At 36.5% G+C, this 12,672-nt stretch overlaps 1 protein-coding gene across 1 annotated transcript in view; it reads left to right on the top strand.

The window, feature by feature from the left end:
* Nucleotides 1–12,672, top strand: part of PDE10A (phosphodiesterase 10A) — a 180,965-nt gene that overhangs the window by 145,524 nt on the left and 22,769 nt on the right. The window contains exons 10-16 of the mRNA XM_054399026.1: nt 2,227–2,278; nt 3,633–3,775; nt 5,850–5,942; nt 6,550–6,736; nt 8,336–8,478; nt 9,240–9,323; nt 12,332–12,482. Of these exons, the coding sequence (XP_054255001.1) occupies nt 2,227–2,278; nt 3,633–3,775; nt 5,850–5,942; nt 6,550–6,736; nt 8,336–8,478; nt 9,240–9,323; nt 12,332–12,482 (853 nt within the window). The remainder of the gene's footprint in view (nt 1–2,226; nt 2,279–3,632; nt 3,776–5,849; nt 5,943–6,549; nt 6,737–8,335; nt 8,479–9,239; nt 9,324–12,331; nt 12,483–12,672) is intronic.

The raw sequence follows: 12,672 nt of genomic DNA, 5'->3' as shown, positions 1-12,672 counted from the left end.
TGTAACTGCATGTAGTATGTTTTCTTTTAATTCCTTGTCTAATTGATGCAAAATTAAATTGAAAACATAGTAAGAGTATGAAAGATTTGGCTTAGACTTGCAAAGTGTCTTAGAATCTTAGGTGACAGGCTCTTCCTTCATCCTTGTTTTTTTCCTTTTGATGCTAGTATTAGCATCTTTAACTAGTAGAGATAGACAATAAATTAAAAGACATACCAGAGTTGGTCCTTCGGTAAATCACAGTTTGGGGTGCTTAACAGTGTTTTATCAGACTAGTTAGTTGAAGAATTTGCATCACAAAGGGCTGACACACTGTGGAAAAATGAGATGTCCTGAATTTTTACTGTCACAAACACTTCTGTGGCTCTTAATAAACAATTCTCAAAGTGATGAGATTAGAGGACTTCCAAGATTTCTATGCCATTGCTCAGGAATATGGGCAGCTGACCTTGCTGGAATGGGAAGTGATACACAGCAGGCAGGAGTTCACCCCTTGCAGTGAAGGTTGGCAAGCTGGTTGTATCCAGGTGAAATCCCTAGTGCTTTTCCTCAGGGATGACCTTTTCATGGTTTTTTTATTTCAGCTTAGGTTCAGAATGTATCTCTTGAAGGACACTCTCATCATTCCCTTGCCAGCACTACCCACTCACTGCCATGTCTTGCACCACTGTGTTCCTTTCCAGAGTGCTTTTATGTTACTAACATCTGTACTAAGCTAGTTTACCTAAGCAGTCTGGATTAATCTACCCAAATTTATGGGCTGGCAATTGGGACACGGTACTAAGATTGTTTAAAAGAACTTTGTCATTTAAAAAAACGCATTAGGATAAAAATTACAATACATACTGAAAATAGTTAAGATATATCTCTATTAAAAATAGCTCTCCTACAGCATTATCAATAGCTAGAATTGTTTAGATTTAACAAAAAAACAAACAAGAAAAACCCCTGTGCTTTTAGCCATGGAACTGGGATATCTTTTAATAACAACTTTATGAACTTCTTGTAGATAAAGACTTGCACTAGCAAGAAAATTAGTAGTTTCCTTTTAGAAATTACCTGTACCTTTACTTACGTGGAAAGAGGGTTTCCTATTCAGTGAGGAAATTGTTAGCATGCCATGTCACTGTAACATTTTAGCAAGGGCAAAGTATACAATACTCAGTCTCTTCATGTCCCTGGCCATGCAAGACTAGTCTATTATATATTTCCTTTCCACTACACCCAAACAGAACTGAGCTGTATATATGTTCAAGGCCATAGAACAAATGTCTTTGTCTGCTGGGACATTGTAATCTGAAAGTTATTAAGATGTGGAATGTGAAAGATTTAGACTTCTTTTACTAATAAATTTGACCTTTATCCTTCAATATTCTTGGCTGTCCTTGGACAGTTACCACTTGGCTATGAAAAAGGTATCTTTCTTTTTTTAAGTCACAATATCAGTCTTTTTCTTCAGTTTCAACATGCTATGCCTGGGTTGATAGAGAAAACTAAGATTTTTATGAATTGTTGCCTTTTAAAAAGCGTTAAGGGTTGGATAATACGATGTGAATTTGCCTACAATACATAGTTGTCAGTAGTTCTCAGTACATAGTTCTCAATGTGTAAACCTAATGAGTTATTTTTAAACCATAAGGATAGTATATATCAGCAACTGAATAATTTTTTTCTTTTGGATTGCTTTTCTTTCCTTTGTTAAATTTTTTTCATGTTGTGGTGGGTTCTTGAGGGAACTATCCCTCCAATGGAATAATTTCGAATAATCATTATTTTCCTTTTTTACACTCCATAGTGATTTACTTACATTCTTACTACTTTCTGCTCAAAATCTGTGAAAAATTTTAAAGGCATAGCCCCAAAGCCAGTACACATGTGTAAAGGGTGCCAAAGCCTTTTTGATGCATTCTTGCTGTTGCTCATCAGGGGCCTGTCTGGTTCATGGTAGCCAATGCTTGCCTTTTATACAGAGAAAATTCTGCACATTACGGAGAATATTCTACAATTCTGACATGGTAGAATAATGGATTCAAGGAGCAGAGCTAGGGACATGTCTCAATTCCCTCGTCCTATAGCAAGCCAGTCAATGATTTTCAACATGCCAGAGGTTTATGTATTCACTTATTCAGGCTCCACTGTTAAGTGATTGTGAAACAAGAACCTATGACATCCATTTGAGAGTGTTTGACTAAATGCCAATATTTACTGACTTCTCTTTTTCGGCAGAACATATTTTGATAATATAGTTGCAATAGATTCCCTACTTGAACATATAATGGTAAGTTGTCTTTTTACTTTCTAAGTTTATTAGTCTGTTATTAAAGTCCTTCATTCTCCTTTTTCTTGTGAAGTAAAACATTACTTCAATTGAATAGATAAGCTCTTTATAATGAACATGTAATACAAGCAGTATTAATGCTTCTATGTGGAATAAGGTCAGCTTGATTTTTTTTCATTGTCACAACTTCACCAACTTTCATAAGTAATGAATGTAACAGAAATAGGCCTTCCTTTTTATTTCAACTTGTATTGATTCCTTTTCCCTAAATTCAGTTTTCTGCATATTGCAAAACACTCCTGAAGAAGTTAATGTCTGTAGAAAGGGTTAGAGGTCAAACATTACTCCAGGAGTATTTGTTCCAGTTGCTGAATGAAATATGCAAGACACGAGATCCCTTTTACTTTGCAGAAGTATTTACACTCAGAACTAGAGTGACAGAGTCATGCACTGTTTTATAAAAAAACACCAAAGCCAAGTCAATTGAAGTAACTAATCAATGAATTAGTACAGTTCAGAAACAGATGATAATTTTCTGAATCACTTTTGAATTCAGAATTATTTCCTGAATAGTGTTTACAAATACATATGAAGGGGTTGCTTGTATCACATTTTGATTGTTTGATATATGAATTGTGCTTTTTAGCTTTAGGCACATTGATTGCATGATAGAGTTCTTTTTCCTGAATGTAAAATTTTAATCAGCTGTGTAATGGTATTGTTTCAATTTGTATACTCAAGAAATTACACTCCAACAGTACTCTAATACTTGCTTCAGTCTTCAGTGATAGCTACACTATTGAAAGAAAACAAAATTAGAATGCAAATAATATTAAAATGGTTTTATTTAGAAACTCAGTTTAGTAATGGAAAATACTCCGCAGTGTTTGTCTTACTCTGGTTAGTACACAGCCAAGGATTCTGCACATGAGATGACACATTTCTGAACAATTGACTTTACCAGTGTAAATGGACTGCTTAGAAATGACTTAACATTTAAAAAAACTGTAAGGATAGGGAGAGGAAAGGTATCATTGTGAAAAGCATTCCTTATGCTTGAAAAACATGCAACAGGAAAGCTTTTTTTCTTTTAGCAAACGTTTATGGCTCTAAAGAGATTCCTGTATTTCTCAAAGAGAGGACCACTAATTTGCAAATAAATCTTGAATAAAAAGCAGGCTTTCATTTTGGGTTATGATCCTATATGATTACTGTGAAGGTGGATGCTCTTTCAAACGGATACTGGATAATTTCTCAAAACTTTCATCTTTTAGTGACATAAGTTTTAGCAGATAAATGACTCAAGATAATCTAACCTATGACTGTTAACTCTAGTTTTGTTTTTTGTCTATAGATATATGCAAAAAACCTCGTGAATGCAGATAGATGTGCACTCTTCCAGGTTGACCACAAAAATAAGGAACTATATTCAGATCTTTTTGATATTGGAGAAGAAAATGATGGGAAACCTGTCTTCAAGAAGACCAAAGAAATAAGGTAAGAGTAGCTAGCGGAGTATCACAGTTTTATTGTAACTACGGATGTGCAGGCATTTTATTACCCAGTCTCTGTGACTATCTGCAGGTACCCTGACAATATTTGTCATACTGTGATATCATTCCCACCAGGACCCGCCTCCAGAAGGTAGTACTTCTGGGAATGACATTGCAGTGCCATCGAAACAACGTCTCTGAAGCTATAACGTCACTCCTGGAAATGCCGTCTTCCGGAGGCGGTCCTTTTGGAAATCATGTTGGGAAAAAAACAGAGGTGTTTTGAGGTAGGTAAAGGTGCAGGTAAAGGTGCACCTAATCTGTAGTCTGCCAATATGGGACTTTTTTTCCCAAGAGGGTTCCCAAGAGGAACTGAAATTTGTGCAATTCAAGCACATCCAAGGCAAGAAAATCACAATGTGTACTTCTTACATATGAATTAGGCATATGTAGAATCTAGTATGGACTGATCATTTGTTTCAAAAATTTCAAGTCCAGTAATTTAGTTTTAATTTTTCTCATGTGAATTTGGAGTATTTTCAAACTTTGATTATGATTCTGAAGTATGGTGAATTTGAAAATATATATGGACTTCTAGTGTATATACAGCATTCTCTACCTAAAATTGATGTCTATTTCTGTTTCATATCACAATTACATAATTTTTACGTGTATGTATGTTCTTCTATTGAAAGAGACAAAGCAACAAAGGAAATACAACATTTTTCACTTTACAACAATTATGGATCTTTAAACTGATTGAGGCTTTCAAAGATGTGCAGGTTTTAAAGCTGTAGCTTCCTAAAAATAAATGTATGAGTAAATGAGGAAGATACTTACCACAGAATTTCTAAGAATATTTTTCATTTCCTCCTTATACTTTTAAAATTCTGGGCCAATATGAGTTGTGGTTCATGTCTTCACTTGTGCTCCTTTAGACAAACTTATTTCCACTTAATTACATTGTGTGAGTGAAAATGGAAGGGGTCAAAATTGATGCAGTTTGCATACTGACAAGTGAGGAGGTGGTATAAGTGAAAGAAGGTGTCCTACTTCAACATACACTTTCATACTTCTCGATAATTTTTTTTTTGCTTGTATCTTTCTGTCTTTTCTGTATGAAAATTATTGTGTAAGAGTGTGAGCCATTTTAGGAGTGCTGTATATGGAAAGAGAAATACAACCTAAATATCTGTAAGAAAGTGACACTGAGTCAGTTATCAGGAGGCCTTAAGTTGGTGTGAGGTACATATCATAAGAAGCAGCAGAAGAAACTAACTTAATATTAGGTGTGCAGGGTGAAATCCTGCAAATTTCTCACTAACTTCAGTGGGGGCAGAATACTACCAAGGTACATTTAGATTTGAAAGTGTTCCCTATGTATTTCTTACTAAATACTTTTCTCTACAAATTCTTCTGTGCTTGCATGTTATAACTGTTTTATGTCAAAGAATTGAAAGTAAATTCTTTGCAAGACAAACTTTCAAATTTTTCCAATTCCACTCCAGAATCTAATTTTTGTGTTTAACTTGAAATGAGCTATTTTTTCCTAAAACGTACATGGCAAACGCATGGTAATGCTAAACTTTGAATTTTCCACTGATCTCTCTCCAAAGTTTCTTTTACCCAATCCACCTGCCTCCCTTGAAGAAACAAACTCCATGTTGCCTATGGCATGTCTAATAAACCAATGAATATGCAAAAGCCAATGATAAAATCAATAGCTTCTAAATATAAGCACAAGTCTCTGGTTCTGTACGAATGTCATGTTTATTAGGCATAACCCCCACAGTAACTGAAGACTTTCAATTTTTGTCATTAAACTGATCATATTATGGCATCTTTTGCATTAAACTATGCAGCTTTGTAAAATGTTTTCAGAAAGTATTTATTAGAATGTGCTTTTCTATTTTATTAATTACTTCTAGTTGTCTTGTAAGAGTTTTCTCCTAAGAGGATCAAAATGACGCTGATTTGGAACAAGTATTCATTACTGTGCCCAAGACAGACTCCACTGGAAAAATGTTTTTGCGTGTAGCTCATATTGTGGCTAACACACACATTTTTATTTTCCACAGATTTTCTATAGAAAAAGGAATAGCTGGTCAAGTGGCAAGAACAGGAGAAGTGCTTAACATCCCTGATGCCTATGCAGATCCACGCTTTAACAGGTAAGATGTTCTTTGCAGGTGGTGATGATAGCTCAGAAAACCTTTTCCTTATTTAAATTTCATACTAGGATGCATTCATGGAGCTGTGATCCTTTGATGAGGAGGAAATCTATAGATATCTATTTAAGTGCTTTAGGTATCATAGATATTTTAAAGACACAAATAAAAAGTATTATTTTTATCACACATAAATATAATGCAGAAAAATTTAATTATTTTTCCCATTATAGAACTTTGTGTAGTTAGGCAGGCTGTTGCTGCTTTCTTTATTTGCTTCCCTTTCAATCTGCTTAGTTTCAGGGGGGGAGAAAAACCAGTTCACTAACAAAGAGCACATCTAAGTTTATGAATAAGCTGACTGTACATTTAAGGAGGTATTAATTCTTTATCTAGCAAATGGAGATTAAAGGATTACAAAGTTCTCTCTAAATATGTCACCGTAGGTGGAAGTATTTAAGAGCTTTGGAGATAAACTTCTTGCAGGTACTAACTATGTCTACTGTAAAACGATTTTGTATATTGTACATTAACATTTCTGAGAAGAAATAGATATTAATTAATAATCTTACTCTTTTCTTTTTTTCCTTTCTCTTTTCTGGCTCCCCAGAGATGTAGACCTCTACACAGGCTACACAACCAGAAATATCCTGTGCATGCCTATTGTAAGCCGAGGAAGTGTAATAGGTGTTGTGCAGATGGTGAACAAAATAAGTGGAAGTGCCTTCTCTAAAACTGATGAGAACAACTTTAAAATGTTTGCAGTCTTTTGTGCTTTAGCCTTACACTGTGCTAACGTAAGTTTTAATTACAGTTTTGTAAGCTGTTGTTTTTAATGGGAAGACTTAGAATCCTACTTAAGGATTTTGGTCTATGTTATTAAAGTGATTCGTAATTCTGTTTCATTGAATTAGCAAGGAAACAGGAGTAATTGAATTCTGTGCTTAATAATTGTATTTTAAGAGGATGATAGGAATCCAATTGATGCTTTCTGAAATAATTGTACTCTCGATACATCAGTTGAGTGTAACTAAACTGAAAGAGCAAGCTCTGAGATATGAATATCTGTTTGCCTTCTTTTTTTCAATTAGAAAGTATGACTTCTGCTTTTATAAATTCAGATCACATGTTTTACAAATTCAGCTGAGGGATGGAGATGTTGTATTTTCTCTCGATTCCGTATGTTTAATGCTTGAGGTTGTTGTGACCCAAGTGCAGGACCTGACATTTGGCCTTGTTTGAAGCTCATCCCATTAACGTTGGCCCATGGATCCAATCTATCCCAAGTCCCTCTGTAGAGCCCTCCTACCCTCATGAAGATCAACACTTGGTGTCATTTGCAAACTTACCAATGACACACTCTATATCTTCATCAAGTTCATCAATAAAGATGTTAAACAGAAGTGGTCCCAACACTGAGCCCTAAGGAACACCACTTGTGACTGGCTGCCAGCTGGATTGAACTCCATTGACCAGCTTTGGGCCCTTTCGGCCAGCCAGTGCTTCATCCAGCAGAGTGTGTGCTCATCCAAGCCATGAGCAGCCAGTTTGTCCATGAGAGTTCTGTGGGAAACACTGTCAAGGGCTTTTTGAAAAGCCTGAGTAGACAATATCCACAGCCTTTCCCTCATTGAATAGTCAGTCATCTTGTCATAGAAGGAGATCAAGTTTGTCAGACGGGACCTGCCCTTCATAAACCCATGCTGACTGTGCCTGATCCCCTGTTGTTCTCTGTATGGCATGTAATGGGGCTTGAGATGACCTGCTTCATGACTTTCCCTGGTACCAAGGTCTATAGTTTCCCAGTTCCTTCTTTCTTCCTTTCTTGTAGTTAGGTGTTACATTTGCTAGCCTCCATTGGATCCACTGGGGCTTCCGCAGTTAGGCAGGACTTCAGGTAAATGATGGAAAGTGGCTTGGGAAGCACATCTGCCAACTCTTTCAGCACCCTTGGGTGTAGCCCATCTGGGCCCATAGACTTGTGTGTGTCTAAGGGGCATAGAAGGTCACTGTTTATTGCCCATGGTGCATATGTTGGTATATAAACATTTCAGGGAGGGAGTTGAGTACGTAGTTTTCAACCTTGAGTGGGGGGTAGGCCTTCTGGTTATCTAAGATGGGAACACACTGCTCCACAAGTGTTGGGCTACTACACTCCGAATTCTCAGTGGCAAGGCCAGTTACCTTCCCGTCCCCCTTTAAGACTAGTTTAAAGTCTTGTCAATGAGCCCAGCCAACTCATGTGCAAGGATTATTGTTCCCTTATGGGAACAAGTTGAACAATCAAAAGCACTGTTTTTGCAGGTGTGTATTTTAAGAATAAGTGCTTTAATACAGGAAAATTTTTTTTTTCTTTAATTAAAATTTTACATTAATGAATGAGTTTGCTTTTTCAGATGTACCACAGAATCCGCCATTCAGAGTGTATTTACCGTGTAACAATGGAGAAGCTGTCCTACCACAGCGTTTGTACAGCAGAAGAGTGGCAAAACCTCATGCACTGTACACTGCCTCCACATATTTATAAAGAAATTGAACTGTAAGTATTTTCTCATACAGTGACAGTGGCATCTTTTATCAGTCAGTGAAAAAGCTGTTCTTTTGTTTTTTCCCCCTAGGCATAGTGGAGAGTTTTGTAAGAAGCACTTTTTATTATTGTACTATCCAAAAATCATAGGGATTCAGCTTTATTATGCTTAGTTATAGTTAAAGACCTACAAACAAAACATATCTGTCAAATGGCTACTAAGAATGTTAGCGTTTTCCTGAGGCATGGGTAGCTACAATAGCTGCTTTAAGAATTAGTTTGTATCTAAGGATTGTAGAGATGAGCTTTCTTTCTGATGGTCCCAAATCACTAATATAGATGTACCTCTACCTATATTTTATCAGTCAGTCCCTACTCAAAGCTAACACCATAAGTCACATTATTTTTTAGTCACTGTTTCTGGCCCAGGACAATAAACTTTCCTATAGTGACCAGGTGCCTAAGTGGAGTTAAAAAAATGTGAGCTGTTTTTGTAAACCTAATCTCTAGAGCTTGCTTGCTCCTGTCAGGCTCTGAGCATTGTAGCTGTGAGCAAGCAAAGCATGTGTGTGCTTAACAGAGGCTGCTTACAGTTGAAATTCCTTACATCTTGTAGTGACTCAGTTGAAAGCTAGAGTATTAGAAGTTTGCAAGATTCCACCTTGATAGAAGTATGTTGTTTGCAATACAATTTCTTGTGCTTTGTTAGATGGTATTACATAACCTGCCTCCTCACCAAAAATTAATTCTATTTGCTGAAACTTTCTTCTTAGATACCACTTTGATATCAGTCCGTATGAGGATGTCTGGCCTGCCATTTTTGTCTACATGGTTCACCAGTCCTGTGGGACAGCCTGGTATGAATTTCATGATTTATTGCTTTAATTATGTCATTTATGTGCTTATTTATTAGGAAATGGCTAATTCAAGGTCTTATTTTCTTTAGAGTTTATGTACTGTGTTTAGTCTGTGCAGGACTGTAATAAGCAGGTTGGATTTCCTGTTCCAGCTTCTTGATCTTTAGTTAATAAAATTTGGGAACAGCCAGGTAGAATTCAGGATGTCAACCAAACAGTTGTCCTTCCAATATATAGAAGTATTGTCTGTTTGTGAGATGAGATTACTTTTCTGACAGAAGATGGTGAAAGTATTAGAGACACTCTTGGACACTCTTGCCATAAAGGCAAGAAGGTCCATGAATGCTGTTTTTTCAAGTATATAGTTACTGAAATGAATATATTATATGGTTAAAATAACCTAAGTTTAGATCTTACCTTGCTAAATTCATCAGGTATCAACATCACTGTGCATTATTATGGAAGTGATTGAGATTCAAATGAAGTGTTTCGTTTATTGTCCTTTCTCTCACTGTGCATTATTGTTGCTAAAATCAGTAGCATTTTGCTGAAAGAAAGGAGCTGCTCTGAATTACAGAAAAAATCTACAGATGGGAAATGGAAAGGGGAAGTATATTCCTGTACCTGAGCAACCTTTGGGAAATACCTGCTGGTGACTGTTTTCTCTTAGTTCACTGGATGAATCTCCATGCCCTCAAACTATGCAGTCAAACCTGAGGGTCTTTCTGATGTCTCCTTCAATACTGCAAAGTGGGTGTCTGTTCTAAATACAGTTCTGTACATCTCAATATGGTTAACTTATTGGTTAAGTTAATGTTGGGGGCAATTTCAACCCACTACACATTCCTAACTGAATCATAGAATTATAGAATCATTTTGGTTGGAAAAGACTGTTAAGATCATAGAGTCCAATTACTATCTAACTCTACTGAGTCTGGTGCTAAACCATGTCTCTTAGCACCAAATCTATTCAACCACCTCCCTGGGGAGCCTATTCCAGAGTTTGGTAACTCTTTCAGCAAAGAAGTTTCTTCTAATATCCAATATAAACCTCCCCTTGTGCATCTTAAGCTTATTTCTAGCAAGCCCAGTTTTGTGCCCTTCCCCCTTCAAATCTAGTTTAAATGCTTTTAGTGAGCCCTGCTAACTCCTGGGCCAGAATCCTTTTCCCCTTTGAGATGGGTGTATCCCGTCTGTTGTCAGCAGGCCTGGTGCCCTGCAAATCTACCCATGATTAAAGAATTCAAAGTCCTGTTGATGACACCAAGCTTGAGGCATTGATCTGTTGTCTTTTCCTGTTTATTCCCTCATCATTCCCCACAACCAGAGGGACAGAGGAGAACACTGCTTGTGCTCCCAGTCCCTTAAGCAGTTGTCCCAAGGCCCTAAAGTCTTTCTTCATTGCCTCTGGACTTTTTGTTGCCACTTCGTTGTTGCCAGTCTGAAAGATCGATACTGGATAGTAATCAGAGGGCTGCATTTTCTTTGTTGTCATGAAGAAATGATCTTTACTGCAAAATATGACTGTGGAGGAAATAGTGGTATTCTATGCTGACAATGACTGTCCCTTTGGTTTTAGCTGTACTGTCCTATAGTTACCATTGAGATGATACTGGATGTAGAGACAAGTGACTGTTGTGATATTCTGAATTATGATTTACTATTTAAACAGTAGTTTTAACAACTGTTCCAGAGCTGTCTGACTTAACTGTCTAGAATTAAAAAAGAAAGCCTAAAGATTTTGTGAAAGACTATACCTCCATTTTTACTAATGTTAGACTAAAGCTAAGAAGAATAATTACCTTGCTCATCACATGAAAACAGAAGTATGTTTTTCTAACTGGCTCCATATAGTAGATGCGTTTACATTTTTGCATGTAGGTTAGAGACGTTTAACTTTGTTTTCTCAACTCACATGTACTGCAAAAGCATAACAACAATACCACTTGGCTGATATATTCAAGTAGTTAAACAAACCATGAAACTTGGAAAAAAATATAGATTCACAGTAACATGAAAAAGGACAACAGAAGAAAACTGATCTGTTTCTGTGGGAAAAAGCAACTTGGAGCTCTGCTATCTTCAGTTAAGTTCTCAAGTGTAATATTCCATACTCACCCTGGGCAGTTTCTGTTAGATACTTTAGAATAAGTTTTACCTGATATGTAATCTGGGCCCGCATTTCCCATCTGTAAACAAAAAGTATTCAGCTTTCCTTCCGAAGACATATCACTAGATAAAATCTATTCAAGGTTGTGCAGAGCTCTGCTACTACAGGGTATGAACTCTTTCAGAGGTGTTTCTGATGAGCACATAAGCCAAACATAACAATTACTTTATTACTGTTTTTTTATTACTGCCTTAGTGAAAATGCTCTTCATCATAAATAAATATTTTACTTGTTGACAGCCAAAATGTAAAAAAAAATTCTTTAAGAAATAATCCCATAGATGCTATAGATTTGAGGCATTTTCACATTTCACCAGCAGCTACTTAATAAAATATTGTTTGGTGAAAAATGAAGAAATGGTGAAATGTAAATTTCAGGTCATTTGGGGAAACCAGAAAAAAATCTTAACATCTTGGAAAAGGTGAAACCTTGTTATTATTTCTTCTCATTTGCTTAAAATGACCTAATTTTACATTCTGGCCTCAAATAATGTTTCCAAATTGCCCATTAGATGCAGAGTTTCACTGTTTGGCAGGTGTAATAGATAATGATTCAAAGAAACTATACTTCAATTTCTGGGAGCAGGGAAGGTTATGCAATTGTGTTGTCTGTCCTGGGTAGCTTGACTTACGTTCTAGAAATTTACAGATTAAACTAAAAGCATTGTCAGGTGCCTGTGCCTAACTGTTCTTACCAAAACTTTAATGCCTCTTGTAATCAATGTGCAGTGTGACTCAATCCTAGCAAAAAGAGTAAGTCAAAGAGCATGTTGTCTTCTCTGTTGGTTATTTTCCCCTGTACTTATTTTTTGTCTCTGTCCAAATCGATACCTTCCTAGCTTTGAACTTGAAAAGCTGTGCCGATTTACTATGTCTGTAAAGAAGAATTATCGTCGTGTGCCCTACCACAACTGGAAGCATGCAGTTACTGTTGCACATTGCATGTATGCCATACTTCAGAACAACCAGGGACTTTTCACTGATCTAGAGGTAGGTGAGGTGATTCTCTCAATTACCATACCTCATCAGAGGCAGCAGCCATCATAGAATTACATTTTCTATGCTAAAGTTTCACTGTCAGTTTGGACAGAGTATGTATAAAGGCCCCTCCAGAGGAACAGGTGTGTGTGGAAATTGTAAACTAGTGGGATTATTCAGATTCCTAATCCTAGTGTTTCCT

Source organism: Indicator indicator, chromosome 2 (genome assembly GCF_027791375.1).
Source record: "Indicator indicator isolate 239-I01 chromosome 2, UM_Iind_1.1, whole genome shotgun sequence".
Taxonomy (NCBI): domain Eukaryota; kingdom Metazoa; phylum Chordata; class Aves; order Piciformes; family Indicatoridae; genus Indicator; species Indicator indicator.
This window is presented reverse-complemented; position numbering and strand designations above follow the sequence as displayed.